We start from the raw sequence: 15,292 nt of genomic DNA on the forward strand, positions 1-15,292 counted from the left end.
GTACTACTACAACTGAGTGGTTTACTACGAATATTTGTATGTTACTACGATTTTCTAACTGCCATGTATTTAATTCAAGCAAGGGGTACGCGATCGGGATTTTATGTTATAGTATATGCCAATATTTTATAATCAAACATGTGGGAGGTAGTCGTTTTTTGGGTTTTACCATGTTCTGCAAAGGATTACAATAGTGTGGTGCAAAACATGTCTGGTTCGTTTTTTCGCTGGTGCATGGGAGTGGGTCGTGCCGCCAAAGGTAATCTGGTTAACGATATTACGATGGCTTCCATCCATTTTACGGTTGTTGGCTAATTAAAGGGGCCCGAGGAGCGACGCGTGAGGCCGGCGCACACGATTAACGACTCTGCGCTCAGGCTCGCTTTAAGACGATCAGGCTGCTGTGGACCTCCCGAACCTGCGGCAAAAAGAAAAAAAGATCCCACCCCATGACCGCTCAACTACTACTTCCCCCCGATCCCCAACCTCCCCCCGGATCCCACCGCCGCCGAGCTCCTGGCGGCTCTTCCCCTGCTCCGCCGCCAACACGCCGGAAGCTACCCCCACCACCGAATCCCTACCTCCCCGCCGCCCTGCGCCCTGCTTCCTGGCTGCCGGCGCCGCCATCCTCCTCGCCACCGCCATCCCTTGGCTCGCCGCCACCAACATCCACCCGGTGCGGCCGCCTCCAGCATCCGCGGGCTCGACCTCCCACAGACGAGCTATGGCCACCGGCGCGACCCAGCCCTCGCGCGGCGCCACCGGTCTGAATCTTCACGACCACCCTCGGCTGCTCCCGGGGAGGTCCCTCGCCACCACGCCGCTTTCTCCCTCTGACGCTACAGCGCACAAGCCGTTCACGTTCGTCACCCATGTCCGTCCAAGTACTGGTCACCATGTGCTCCTACCCGAACTTCATGGGGTACCCGTGGCGGCCTTCACTGCGTGCGTCCGCCCCTCATGTCTTCATCACCAGAGCCGACGCCTCGATCCTTGGTGGCTCCTTCCCCGTCGGATTGCTCGGGGATCCAGCTTATGGACCCCGTCTACATCGTCTCAACTATGAGAAGTCCAAAGACAGCAGCGCGTGCAGGAATCGCTTCACCGACAACGCGTTCCGGGCCACAAGCGTAGCTCTCGGTAGGGCGAGGACGGGCGCCCGCCCTACCTTGATTTTCCGGGGAAGAAAATTACGTATAGGTATACGTATGCGTACTCGCTCAGACTAATCAATAGTTCCTGTAAAAATCGTTGTGTTGTTGGGTCGTGAGTCAGTGAGCAGCGATTCTGTCCTCCAAGGTTCCAGCCGTCCAACGCAGTATGAAGCCAGCCGGAGCTTACCTAGCTGCACGGAGCGGCGTGCAGAGCCGGCGGACGGCCGCAGTTGCGCGGGCCAGTGGAAAGTGAGAGCAGAGAGGCCGGTGGCCAGCTGGAGCAGCGAGGGCGGCGGTCAACGTCCACACCCCGCCTGTGACGAGGACATGACTACCTTGGATACGACCAAAAATATTGCATACATGCATATTTGTCAGGTGATTTCTAATGCAAACTATTCAATAATCTATTTATATTATCCAGAACAAAAATACTTCACACACTTTTGTGTTTTGTCTAATTGTAGGTGTATGGGACATTTGTACAATCCACATATGAAGATAAGGAAAAAGGAGAAGTTTAGGTTGTGTTCAAAAAGTCCTCTCACGTCACTTTTGGGCGAAGAGAAGATAGAGTCCAAGTCTCTCACGTTTTGGATTCAGATTCGGACTGCACAGACATACCTGACTCAAAACGCTAACAACTTTTTCATACGGACTTCGAATTGGGTGATTCTTTTTTTGTTGGAAACTAGATTTCGTGCTCTTTCCAACCCAATTGGATTCACCTTCAAATTCGTCCGGAGCGTTGAGTTACGGACGAAACAATCTGACGTTGCAGCAGAATCCGAGTCAAACTACAAGCCCAAAGGTGTTGCATCACCTCCACTTGGGCCCATGAGCCTTGTACGACCTAGGGTTAGTTTTAGTCTGCCTTGGGACGTCCTCCCACCTCCTTAGCCGCCACCCCTTGCTCCTATATAAGTAGATCCATCTAGTAGTTTTTTGGTTGGGATTTGTTTAGTTAAAAGTTAGCCATTGCAACTTCGTGTACTTCGTTTGTGTCCAACGACCAGACCAAGACCACTTACGGATCCCCACCATTATAAATACCTTATATATATTTGCAATATTCAGATTGCTTTATCATATTCTTGCTCGTTCTTCGATTGCTTGCAGGAATAGACCTTCGTGGTCAGGCTGACCGTGCTTCCGGCATCGTCAGTAACATCAGGAGATTGGTTTAGCGATTGCTAAGGCGCAACGTCGTGCACGTTTGTAGTCGGATCGTCAAAGTCGTCTCCACCAAATCGATAGTTATCATCTCATCGAAAGATCGGGACACCCTCGTCTCTATCAAGTGGTATCAGTTTTCAGGTTGCTCGGTGAGAATTTCCAGTTTTCCTAGATTAGATTTATTTTCTTACCTATTGTCCAAGAAAAATCCACAAAAAAGAGTTAGATCTATTCATCCTTTGTCCAAGCCAGTTTGAGCCTTTGCAATTTTCTTTTCATTGCTTGCATAGTTGAATTATCGGTTGCATCGTCGTGTCGAGTTGCTGGTCTTAGTGTCTAGGTCGTTTAGAGTTTCGAGTTCTGTTCACATTAGTCACGTCGCCGCTGCATCGTTATCCCTTCCGCTGTCCACCACCCATCCATCAATTTCCTCCACGTGCTACCCACCGTTCATTGTCATAATCATAGTTGAGATCGTTCCCATCTTCGCTTGATCCAATCTACATCTTATCTAGTTTGTTTTGAAAAGAGGCAGAGAGAAAAAAAAGATAGAGAAAAAAAACGAGAGAAAAAAAAGTAAAAAAAAGTCAGAGAAAAAAAAGAAAGGAAAAGAAAAAAAGTGTGAGAAATAAAAGAGAGGAGAAAAAAAAATTCGGATCTATCTAGACTCAATCTCGTAGTTGAATTCGGATTGGAATCTGTGCATTGTTCAGTAAAACAGGCATAACTTCCTCATATGAAGTCTATTTTGGCTCCGCGAGTACTCAAATGAAAGCTAGCGACGAGCCGCATCTAAATAGTTGCAGAAGCTAGTTCAGTACTTGGCACCTCAACATCAGCTTCTAAATAGGTCTACTGCTATTGTGATCTTCACTTATATCTTGCTGTCCAGAGCTACTTCATATCCTTTATTGATGCTAGTTGTGCTACGACGTGACCTCATTAGTGTTCTAGGCTCGCGTCTCTAGTTTGGTCTAGCCTAGGACCAGCACAGTACCGTCGTTGAGCGTTTATTCAACATTGCATCTCTGAATTGATTATTGCTAATCTTTTGCTACCATATATAGCCAACCCAGCTCCACATATTTCTACACCATGTATACGTACGTTCCCGTGGCAATCGTTTTACACAATCTTCGGAGTTATTTGACACCGCTGGTTGCCTGTCACCACCTGCCGCATGGTAAGAACTTGTAAGATATTGATATTTGCTTTACTGTGAGCACTTTACAACCACATCCTAGTAGTTCATAGGAACATTATTCTCGAATTTTGGTTCTTGTTTCTACTAATCATGACAGGTTCCAGAGATAGAAGTTCTTGGATGACGGACACATCTTCACCATCACGAGAGTTGGGACAACACACACAAGCATATGGTCAGGTTATCTCTTTACCATCATTTGAGGGTAGATTTAATCCTGCTATTTATCTAGCTTGGGAGCTTGAAGTAGAACAAGTTTTTAGTCACCATGATTTTTCTGAACTTGAGAGAGTACGAGCTACCATTAGAGCATTTACTGGTTTTGCTTCTGTTTGGTGGAGTGTACATTGTAAGAAAAACATTGATAACCAACCCACAACTTGGAAAGTTTTGAAAGCTGTAATGAGACAACAATTTTTCCTCCTTACTATCGTCGTGAATTGCGTCGCAAATTGGAGCAATTAAAACAAGGCAGTAACACTGTTCATGCTTACTACCAAGAGTTCAAATCTTATATGCATCATTGTGACATAGAAGAATCTGAGGATGATACAATGAATAGATTTTTTGGTGGTTTGAACCATGATATTCAGGCAAGATTTCAGTATATTCCTCGTTGCATTACTGGTATGTATGTCCGTGCTTGTACCTTTGAGAGACAGATACAGGAGGATGCATTGGGTGACTACAACAACTACTATTCCAGTTCATGCTCACCATCGCCGGTTGGTTACTCCACTATTGCACCTAATAGAGCAGCCCCACCTCGGATTGTGAGCGCAATATCATCTCAAGAGTATGGTACATTGTCAACGTCCGTACCTACATCAGCTACATCTCTGCGAGGTAACAGTAAAGTTATTGATGATATAACTTCACATGGGAATGAAGCATGCCTAGTTAACTTGAATGCATCATGTGTTGAGTTACCTGTTGATTTGAGCACACCACCTATTTTAGAGACTCTTGTTACTGTCATGAATGCGTCATGTGATCAAACAACTGAAATATCAACAATTTTGAGTGCACCCATTGAATTAACTGTTGATGCAAAAGAACCAATGTTTAATCATTTTGATATGACCTCTAATCTTGATGATGATTCTGTGTCCAATGACTTATTGCATGTTTGCTTATTTAAGCATGTTGTAGCATGTAAATTTTATGCAAGTAAGGTTTATTCATCGAAGTTAGGATGGTTTAATGATGAACATTGCCAATCTTTTGAAGAGAATAAGAGCTTCACTTATATGTGCAAACTGAGTTCCAATATTTTCATGCCTTCTACTTCTTGTGATAATTTTTTGGCTTTAGATTTTATGAACAATGAAAGTTACTCATGTATACATGTGACATATGTGCAAAAATCAAGGGAAGTTAAAATGGATGACATATACATATACAACATGTACACCTTGTCTCTTTTGTTAGCCACATTTCAGATTAAGCAACGCCGAGGACGGCTTTGTTTTCAAAAAGGGGAGGATGATGAGGACATGACTACCTTGGATACGACCAAAAATATTGCATACATGCATATTTGTCAGGTGATTTCTAATGCAAACTATTCAATAATCTATTTATGTTATCCAGAACAAAAATACTTCACACACTTTTGTGTTTTGTCTAATTGTAGGTGTATGGGACATTTGTACAATCCACATATGAAGATAAGGGAAAAGGAGAAGTTTAGGTTGTGTTCAAAAAGTCCTCTCACGTCACTTTTGGGCGAAGAGAAGATAGAGTCCAAGTCTCTCACGTTCTGGATTTAGATTCGGACTGCACAGACATACCTGACTCAAAACGCCAACAACTTTTTCATACGGACTCCGAATTGGGTGATTCTTTTTTTGTTGGAAACAAGATTTCGTGCTCTTTCCAACCCAATTGGATTCACCTTCAAATTCGTCCGGAGCGTTGAGTTACGGACGAAACAATCTGACGTTGCAGCAGAATCCGAGTCAAACTACAAGCCCAAAGGTGTTGCATCACCTCCACTTGGGCCCATGAGCCTTGTACGACCTAGGGTTAGTTTTAGTCTGCCTTGGGACGTCCTCCCACCTCCTTGGCCGCCACCCCTTGCTCCTATATAAGTAGATCCATCTAGTAGTTTTTTGGTTGGGATTTGTTTAGTTAAAAGTTAGCCATTGCAACTTCGTGTACTTCGTTTGTGTCCAACGACCAGACCAAGACCACTTACAGATCCCCACCATTATAAATACCTCATATATATTTGCAATATTCAGATTGCTTTATCATATTCTTGCTCGTTCTTCGATTGCTTGCAGGAATAGACCTTTGTGGTCAGGCTGACCGTGCTTGCGGCATCGTCAGTAACCTCAGGAGATTGGTTTAGCGATTGCTAAGGCGCAACGTCGTGCACGTTTGTAGTCGGATCGTCAAAGTCGTCTCCACCAAATCGATAGTTATCATCTCATCGAAAGATCGGGACACCCTCGTCTCTATCAGCCTGCGACCCCCTCATGGACTATGTGTTCTTTTTCCATCCATGTTCTATTTTCTATTTTTTTAGTCCTGTGTACACTAGTGGCTGGAGATTCATAACATATTGACAAAAATTTCTAATTAAAAATAGTGAGAATGTGTGATATGTGATGGTAATTACTCAGTGCTTTACAGTCATTTTTGTATGTGTTTTATGGTATGTGATAGAAATTTGTCTGAATATTGATGACAAATTGACAATTGCAGATTACAGAACAGTTAGTGTGTGCGGGTGGCGCAGCGGGCGTTGCCGACTTCGATGTTGAAGGGAAAAGAAGATGGTTAGGAAGGGGAAAAGGCAAAGGGGAGGTTTAATATTTTGAATTTTAGTGGCATTTTCAGCTAAAAGTATTTGTGTTTAGTACCATTGTCTTTTAAAAAAAATTGTGCTTTAGAGTTGGCCCCATCTCAGAAAAAAATCGTCCTCCACCATCCGGAGTACACCGCTGCAGTGGCAACTCACTGCTGGGCCAATAGCAGCCCAGTGCGCCGCCTGCTGCTGCGCCCACAGCCGCCCATGAACCAGCGCCCCACGCCCTGCAACCTCTCACTGACCTATGATACAAAGTGATGTGACGCTTTCATCTAGTTGGTTTTTTAAATCGACTAAGTGTTGGTCCGTTAGTCTGATGAGTTCTTAAACTGCTGCTCCGTGTTGTGTACTACATCGAATGATTTGTCAGTGTATTCTCTACATTTGCTTATCTCACCAGCCGGCTAAAACTAATACAAGTGATGAGTAAAAGGACAACACTTTGTGTCCCTGTGCGGAACTATGTGTTTGTCCCTTGCTGGCCGCGGGTACTAGAGCATGGGGCTTTCTCTGCATTGTTGCTGCTCCTGAATATATGACATGCAAGTTTATTTCTTTTTCCTCCGCCTTGCATGCCTTTTTCCTCTGAACTACTCCATTTCTGCTCACATGTTTTTCCATCTTAACCATTTAAACCTAGAGCTTCCGTTATGAGCTCACCAGAAAACAAAAAGAAACTGGTAACATAGAGAATAGTGTCTCGGTTTTGATAGGATAAAGACGCGTGGTGGTGAGAGGATACAAAAAGACATGTGGTGACATGTGTCCACCGTTCTGTATAGAAAAATTAGGAAATACAAATAGTTTAATTTAAAAACTTCAGTAGTTCATAGAAAATTGAATTTCCCCAATATTAAAAGAATAAACCAAGAAGTTCAAATTTAAAAAACGGAGTAGTTCAATCTTTATTAAAAAAACTCATATTTTCCCTGTTACTGAATAATAAAACCAAGAAATCCAATTTTAAAAAACGAGGCAATTCGATATTTATTACAAAAACTTGAAATGTTTCCCATTACTAATGAATGAACCATGAAGTTCGGTTCGAAATAATGAAGAAGTTGTACGATATTACAAAACTAGGATTTTTCCCATTACAAATGAATAATACCAAGAAGTCCAAATTGAAAAAACCCAGAAGTTCAATTTAAAAAAATACAATAGTTCAATGTATATGAAAAATTCAGATTTTCCTCGACCCTAAATAATAAACCAAGAAGTTTAATTTAAAAAAAATGGAGCAGTTCAATATTTATCACAAAAATTTAAATTTTTCCCGTTGCTAACGAATAAACCAAGAAGTTTGGTTCGAAATAACGAAGAAGTTGTATAATTTTTATTGCAAAACCAAGATTTTTTTCATATAAAAATCGAATACAATTCTTTACTCAAAATATAAAAAGGTGAAATTCAAATTGAAATAACAGAGAAGTTCGGAGTTTATTAAAACCTAGGATTTACCTGTTCAAAAAATAAAAAACACAACGCCGTTTTTGGCACTTTTAAAAACAACTCTTAAAGGAAAAAAAATGGTTGCTAGAAGTTCAAGTGCTCGGCGAGGAAAAGTTGAAAAAAATTTGTTAGAGAGGTTCACCGTGTATTTAGATGCCCAAAATACATAAAAATATGTTGTTTTTTATGTTTTAAAATAATTCTCTCAAAACAGAGAGAAGTTTAAAGTGATAACAACCAAAAGTTCACGTACTACATGGTGTGTATTTCATATAAGAAAAATACAATAAAGTGAAACAGAGCAAAGTTCAAATAGACATGCCCCAGAAGTTCAACTACTTCACGCAGTGCAAAAAGCAGCACGTCAAAAACAGAGTGAAGTTCAAACAGACATGCCCGAGAAGTTCAACTACTTCATGCATTACATTTCCATTCGCGATGAAGGCAGAAATCATGATCATGCCATTTTCTAATTTACTTCAAAACGGCAGGAATATCATTTGTATAAATTCAAGTCCTCAGTTGGAGAAAGTAAAAAAATATTGTGAGAGAGGTTTGTACAAAAAGAATATCATTTGTGTAACATTGACGAAAATGGATGAGAAAATTATAAAAGAAAATACGTCACAGAAGTTCAACGTGAAAATAGCACGAAGTTTGACTACTATAGTGAATAAATTTGAGATGAAAAACTTTTAAAATTATCGCGAGTATGAAAAAATGATCAACATGAAGAAGTTGCGTGTTTACAGCAGCTTTCCATCGGTATATCACTTGCTCAATTTCGGTGAGTGGATGGAGAACTACGAGTAGTGAATGGAGATCTACGAGTAAAAAAGCACGTGAAAAACAGGGTAAAGTTCAAGTAGACATGCCGAGAAGTTCAACTTCTTTACGTGGTGCATTTTTAAAGAATCTGTTTCGCGATAAAGGCAGAACGAATGATCTCGTCATTTTTGAAATTACTTGAAAACAGCTAGGAATCACAGAAAACCATCAACATGAAAAAGTTTCGCATTTTCCTTAGCTTTTCAACGGTATATTATTTGGCCCATTCCGATAAAGTTTGTAGAAATTACGGCAAAATACGTTCTAGCCATTTTTAAAATTGACTTAAAACAGTAAGGAATTGGGAGAAACAATATATACCAAAAAGTTTCGCATTTCCTCAAGATTTTCAACGCCGTATCATTTGCTGCATTCGGATGTACGGTAAAAAAATAGATCAAAAATACGAACTCGGTGAAACTTGTACCATTTTCTAAATTACTATTAAACCGTTCAAAATTAGAAAAACTTTCTACATGAAAAAGTAGCGCATTTTCATAAGCTTTCCAATGCCATATCATGTGCCTCAATTGGATTAGCCGTTTAGAAATGACATCGAAAATACGAACTCGACTGTTCGGTTTGCGAAATTTTACGATTTTGCAAATTACTCTTTAACCGTAGAGAATTAGAGAAAACTTTCAACATGTGGAAGGATCGGTTTTGCAGCAGCTTTCCAACGCCATATTATTTGCCTCATTCCAATAAACGGTTTAGAAACGCGATCGAAACTACGATTCATGTTTTTTGTATGAAGAAACAACAATTTTCAAAACTGCTCTTAAACCGCTTATATTTTGCCAAAAATTTAACTTGGGTCATGATACTGGTGTCCATATCTTTCCAATGGTATATCGCAAGCCCCATTTGGGTAATGTTGGCGGAAATTTGGCCTAGCAGTGGGAGAAGTTCAAGTCGAACAAGTCACGCAGTAAAATTGCAAAAAATGCAATTTCATCACGACCCGAGAGCAAAATCCGCCAATGAGCGAGATTCCTATTTAAAACCGGTATTTAGTTGGTAAAAAGCGTTTCTAGATTACATTAACATCATATAGAACACGACTAACAAGAATAATTTGCGGGGAAAGCCACGGTTGCGAAGATAGCCCGAAGGTCGGGTTCGTACAGAGGTAAGTTCAGGCGCCTTACTCAGGCAGTTCAGGTTGTGATCAGAATAGTGTTTATGTATGTGTGTGTGTATATATATATAGGGTCTATTCTAATAACACCCCTTAAGACCTTATTCTAATAACACCTATCCTTATTCTGCTAACACCAAACAAACTGCGTCGCGGATAAAGTGAACCGCAGACAGAACCTGGAGCAACCCACCCCACCTTCTTCCTTGCACCCCGTGACGCCCCAAGACCGGAGCTTCAGATGCCTTCCATGTTTCCGGATGTTGTCAGGTGATTCGTTTTGGTTCGTTGCATCATGTGCATTGCATCATGTCATCATGTGCTTTGCATCCTCACGTTTTCAAAACTTGCATCCGTCCCGGTCTCCTCGTTCTTTCCGTTGTTCGTTCTGAGCCTGACCACACTTGCACGCGCCCGCGGCATGTCTGAAATAGTATTTTATAAGTGGCCGGAAAATGTTCTCGGATTGGGTTGAAAGTTGGCGTGCAGTCTTATTATAGTGTAGATAGACCGCTTGTCAAGTTTCACCGCATTCGGGGTTCGTTTGATAGCCCAACCGTTAAACTATAGCGACAATATAGTTGGTCAAATCGTCGGACGTTTTCGATATCCGGGACTACCGCCAGGCCTCTTCTTCTCTTCTCTGCTCTCAGACCACCTAGTTCCCCCTCCACTTCGGACCGCACGATCGCGATTCGAGGGTCCAAAACGGAGCAAGCCCCTTCCCAAACCCTAATCCTAGCCCACCTACTATAAATAGACCCTTTCCCCTTCCAAATCGGGTCTAAACCTAGCCTAGCCCCTCCCCAAACCTCCAGCCGCCGCATCAACCTCGAAGCCCACGCCGCTAACCAGATCCATCCTCCTCCTCATTTTCCGGCGCCCTCCACCTCACACCCGCCACTTGGCGCGCCCAGATTGGCTCAGCCACCGCCCGCAGCCGCCCGTGGCCACTCGCAGGCGGCCACGTGGCCTCTCCTTGCTTTTCCCCTGTCTCCCCGCGCCGCCATGGCCCGCTCAGGCTCGCGCAAGGCCCGCCCGAGCCCATCCAGGGCCCGAGCGCCACTCCGCCCGATCTACATCACCGTGTTGTTTTCCTCGCTCGCCCCGATGAGAACAGGAGCGCCGCCGCCGGCCTCTCGTCGCCGCTGCCTTCCCCTCGTGCCAGTGTGCCTTTTCCATGAGACCGGAGCCCTCGTACCCAGACGTCTCCGTCGACCCTGCTGTCGGCCGGCGGCCTCGTCCGCCGGAGCTCGCCTTCGCCGGCCAGGAGCAGCAGCAACCAGCGCACCCCTTCCTCCTCCTCGTCGCCTTCACCTGGAGTTGCCGGAGTCACAAGAGGCCGCCAAGTCCCGTCGTGGTCGCCAGGGCCTTCCCCGACCTCGACCCGTCAAGTCCGTCGGCGGGAGCAGCCTTCACCGCCCAAATCCATCGATGCCTCGCCTCTGCTTTGTTTCAGTCAAGGACGAGCGCGCCTCGGCCGCTCGCGTTGACCAACTCCAGATCGACCACACGCACCTGGGCCACCTCCCCTTCGCCGTTGTCTGCGGCCCAGCTCCCACCTCCACCGATCTGGGCTAAGCCCAGCTAGGTGAGCAGCCCAGCCGCCCAGTGCACTATTCAGTTTCGGCATGTATAGGGTTTTTTTAGGTTCTACGATTTTAGCTTTTTCCCAGAGAGGGCCAGTTTTACAAAAAAGTCCTTCATCATCATGCATTTAATATCTCACAAACGGTGCATCGGATTATAACAAACTTTATATGTGAAATGCGTAGTTTTTCATCTAGTTTCATAATATGTCATTTTCATCCATGTTTAAAATGTTTAAAATGTTGTTTGATTAAATTTGCTCCTATGCCATGTTAAAATGCTTTAATTCATAACTAAATAACAGTAACTCAGATTTTAATAAACTTTATATGTAAATGGGGTGGAAAAATGCCTAGTTTAACATGGTGGATTCACTTTGCATGTTTAACAACTCTAAAATTGTGTTTAGGGCAGAACAGTACCAAACCTAATATATGCATATGGGGATTTACCGGAATTGTCGTTCGTTGCTTCCGGGCTCATTTAAACTTGACTAGATAGGTAGTTTTACTTTGCTTCACCCTCTTGCCATGTTTAACAACATTTAATATTGTTGGGTACATAAACAAGATCGAACTAAATAAGTCACGTGGTGTTTCGTCAATATGCAACGGATTTGCATATTGAGCTCCATTTAACTTGTAGTGTTGTTTGTGCATTTTGCCATGCCATGCCTCTTTTAAACCGGACATGCATCATACTTGTTTGCGCATCGTGCCATGCTTATGTGATGATTGTTTACTATGTTGTTTGCTTTCTTTCCGGTGTACTTCTTCTCGGTATTCCGGGTAACGTTGCGTTTGTGAGGATCCATTGGCTACGTCCGTTTATCTTCTTCATGGACTCGTTCTTCTTCCTTGCGGGATTTCAGGCAAGATGACCATACCCTCGAAATCACTTCTATCTTTGCTTGCTAGTTGCTCGCTCTTTTGCTATGCCTATGCTGCGATACCTACCACTTGCTTATCATGCCTCCCATATTGTTAAACCAAGCCTCTAACCCACATTGTCCTAGCAAACCGTTGTTTGGCTATGTTACCGCTTTGCTCAGCCCCTCTTATAGCGTTGTTAGATGCAGGTGAAGATTGGAGCTTGTTCCATGTTTGGAACATGGATATTTTTGTTGAGATATCACAATATCTCTTATTTAATTAATGCATCTATATACTTGGTAAAGGGTGGAAGGCTCGGCCTTATGCCTGGTGTTTTGTTCCACTCTTGCCGCCCTAGTTTCTGTCATATCGGTGTTATGTTCCCGGATTTTGCATTCCTTATGCGGTTGGGTTATAATGGGAACCCCTTGACAGTTCTCCTTGAATAAAACTCCTCCAGCAAGGCCCAACATTGGTTTTACCATTTGCCACCTAGCCTTTTCTTTCCCTTGAGTCGGCCGGCTCAAGGGTCATCTTTATTTTAACCCCCCGGGCCAGTGCTTCTCTAAGTGTTGGTCCAACTGAGCGATGTCCGAGGCTACTAGGGGCAACTCTGGGCTGGCTTACCCGACGTCTGGCTCATCTGGTGTGCCCCGAGAATGAGATATGTGCAGCTCCTAATGGGATTTGTCGGCACATCTAGGTGGCTTTGCTGGTCTTGTTTGACCATTGTCGAAATGTCTTCTAACCGGGATTCCGAGTCTGATCTGGTCTTCCCGCTAGAAGGAATATCCTTCGTTGACCGTGAGAGCTTGTGATGGGCTAAGTTGGGACACCCCTGCAGGGTTATGAACTTTCGAAAGCCGTGCCCGCGGTTATGGGCAGATGGGAATTTGTTAATGTCCGGTTGTAGAAAACATGAAGTTGACCTTAATTAAATTACATCAACCGCGTGTGTTACCGTGATGGTCTCTTTCCGGGGGAGTCCGGGAAGTGAACACGGTGTTGGAGTTATGCTTGACGTAGGTTGTTCTAGGATCACTTCTTGATCATAGTTTCTCGATCGTGCTTTGCCTTCTCTTCTCGCTCTCATTTGCGTATGTTAGCCACCATATATGCTAGTCGCTTGCTGCAGCTCCACCTCATATTTTTTACCCTACCTATAAGATTAAATAGTCTTGATCGCGAGGGTGTGAGATTGCTGAGTCCCCATGACTCACAGATACTTCCAAAACCAGCTTGCAGGTGCCGATGAGTCCGTGCAGATGACGCAACCAAGCTCAAGGAGGAGCTCGATGAAGATCTTGTCCTTTGTGTTGTTTCATTCTAGTTGATCAGTAGTGGAGCCCAGTTGGGGTCGATCGGGGACCTTGTCGCATTTGGGGTTCTTCTTTTATTTTGGTTCCGTAGTCGGACCTTTATTGTATTTGTGTGATGTAATGCTTTATTCATGTATTGTGTGAAGTGGCGATTGTAAGCCAACTATGTATCTTTTCCCTTATGTATTAAATGGGTTGTGTGAAGATTACCTCATTTGCGACATTGCTTTTAATGCAGTTATGCCTCTAAGTCGTGCTTCGACACGTGTGAGATATAGCCACATCGAGGGTGTTACACACCCCTACTCGTCGGCGCATCCCACGGCACGACCTCCCTCCTCCCACCTTCTTCCCCGCACGCGAACCACCTCCCAGCCCCGCTTCGCCCCCCCGCCCCACCACCCATGACGTGCGCCCATTCCCCTTGGCGCCCTGGATCCACCCACACTCCGAGATCCGCGGGCCTCCTGGCACCGTCAACCACCCACACCGCTGCGCCAGCCTTGTGAACTCCCCTGGCTCCTTTCCTCCCCGGCCGGTCGAGCACAACCGATTTCCCCAACCGGATCCGGCGGAATCCTTATCCACCTCCCTCCTCCCGCGCCTGCCCCGGCCTCCCGCCGCCGTGCTGCACCGCCGCCTAGCTTCCTTCTCCGCGCCAGAGTGCCCCTGGGGCTCCTTCCTCTCACCGCCGTAGGGCCGCTAGCTCCTTTCTTCCCCGCGCCGCACTTCCTCCCAGCGCCGGAGCTCCTCCCAGCCGCAACACGACCCCACACGCCTCCGCGCCACCCAGACAACGGATCCAGCCCCACCGCGCCGCCTAGCCGACGGATCCAGCCGCCGCTGGTCCACAGCACCGTCCCGGCAACTGCCTCGACCACTCTGCCCCTGATCTTGCTTGCTCCCCTCGGCGGTCGTCTTCCTCGTCAGCGCCGCCGCATTCTGTACCTCGGCCTTGGATCCGATACTGATGGTGTTCTCTGGGAATTAGCCTCCAACAGAAAGCACCAACTTCCGCGACGAACAGAGGTAGAGTCTGACTTCCCTTCCCGACCCAAGATTCCTCTTTGCTGATTCAGGTGGCCTCTCATCAGCTGCGGTTCGGTTTTGGGCAGGCGTGTGGCAAGCAAAAACATCAGCGTGGAGTTCGGTCTGTGAAGAGGCATTGCATCGATTTTTTTAGATTGCTGCCTGAGCTCACAATTTTTGTGTGTATTTTTCTGTATTTTTGTTGTTGATTTTGGTCATGCAGTCCACCGCATGAGTGTAAGCAGCACACCCGTCGTCACCGTGTAGTCCCTGGGCTTGGAGCTCACAATTTTCTTTGTGTATTTTTTTTAGTTTTTTTGCTGTTGATTTTGGTCATGCATCCCACTTCATGAGTGTAAGCAGCACAACCATCAGCACCGTGCAGTCCAATGTGTGGGTGGAATCAGCCATGTGCACGATGCGAGCGTTTCATGCGGTGCAGACATGCAGTTCGCCGGCGACGACGCCCTAGAACAGTACCCATGTGTAGTTCAGAAGAGCTTCTTTTGCTCTTTTTTCTATAGATTTCTAACAACATTTGTTGCTCTGTATAGTACCCAAGTTTGTTGCTCCACTGTTTATTTGAAGTTCCATTTTGTTGTTTAGGAGAAACGCGGAGAGAAAAAGGGTATTGCCTAGTGCATTTGAAGTTCATTTTGTAGTAAGAAAATGGATGGTAATTTTGCACAAGCAAGTCTTTGCCTAGTGC

The 15,292-nt window shown here is 44.9% G+C and overlaps 1 protein-coding gene across 3 annotated transcripts; it reads left to right on the top strand.

Moving 5' to 3' along the window:
* The first annotated feature begins 263 nt into the window (after window positions 1–263).
* On the top strand, window positions 264–5,762 carry LOC125551222 (uncharacterized). Of its 3 annotated transcripts, XM_048714376.2 has the most exons (3): window positions 359–1,200; window positions 1,300–1,532; window positions 2,274–5,762. In XM_048714376.2, the coding sequence occupies exons 1-3, from the start codon at window positions 873–875 to the stop codon at window positions 2,277–2,279; spliced, it is 567 nt and encodes a 188-aa protein (XP_048570333.1). In that variant the 5' UTR covers window positions 359–872; the 3' UTR covers window positions 2,280–5,762. The 3 variants fall into 3 exon arrangements, 2 of the variants coding, with proteins under 2 accessions (XP_087374365.1, XP_048570333.1); XR_007302286.2 differs by lacking the exon at window positions 2,274–5,762 and having other exon boundaries at window positions 264–1,200; window positions 1,307–1,775; XM_087518239.1 differs by lacking the exon at window positions 2,274–5,762 and having other exon boundaries at window positions 352–1,200; window positions 1,300–2,256.
* The last annotated feature ends 9,530 nt before the right edge of the window (window positions 5,763–15,292 follow it).

The sequence above is a fragment of the Triticum urartu genome, chromosome 4A (genome assembly GCF_056163025.1).
Source record: "Triticum urartu cultivar PI428250 chromosome 4A, HENAU_Tu73, whole genome shotgun sequence".
Lineage (NCBI taxonomy): Eukaryota > Viridiplantae > Streptophyta > Magnoliopsida > Poales > Poaceae > Triticum > Triticum urartu.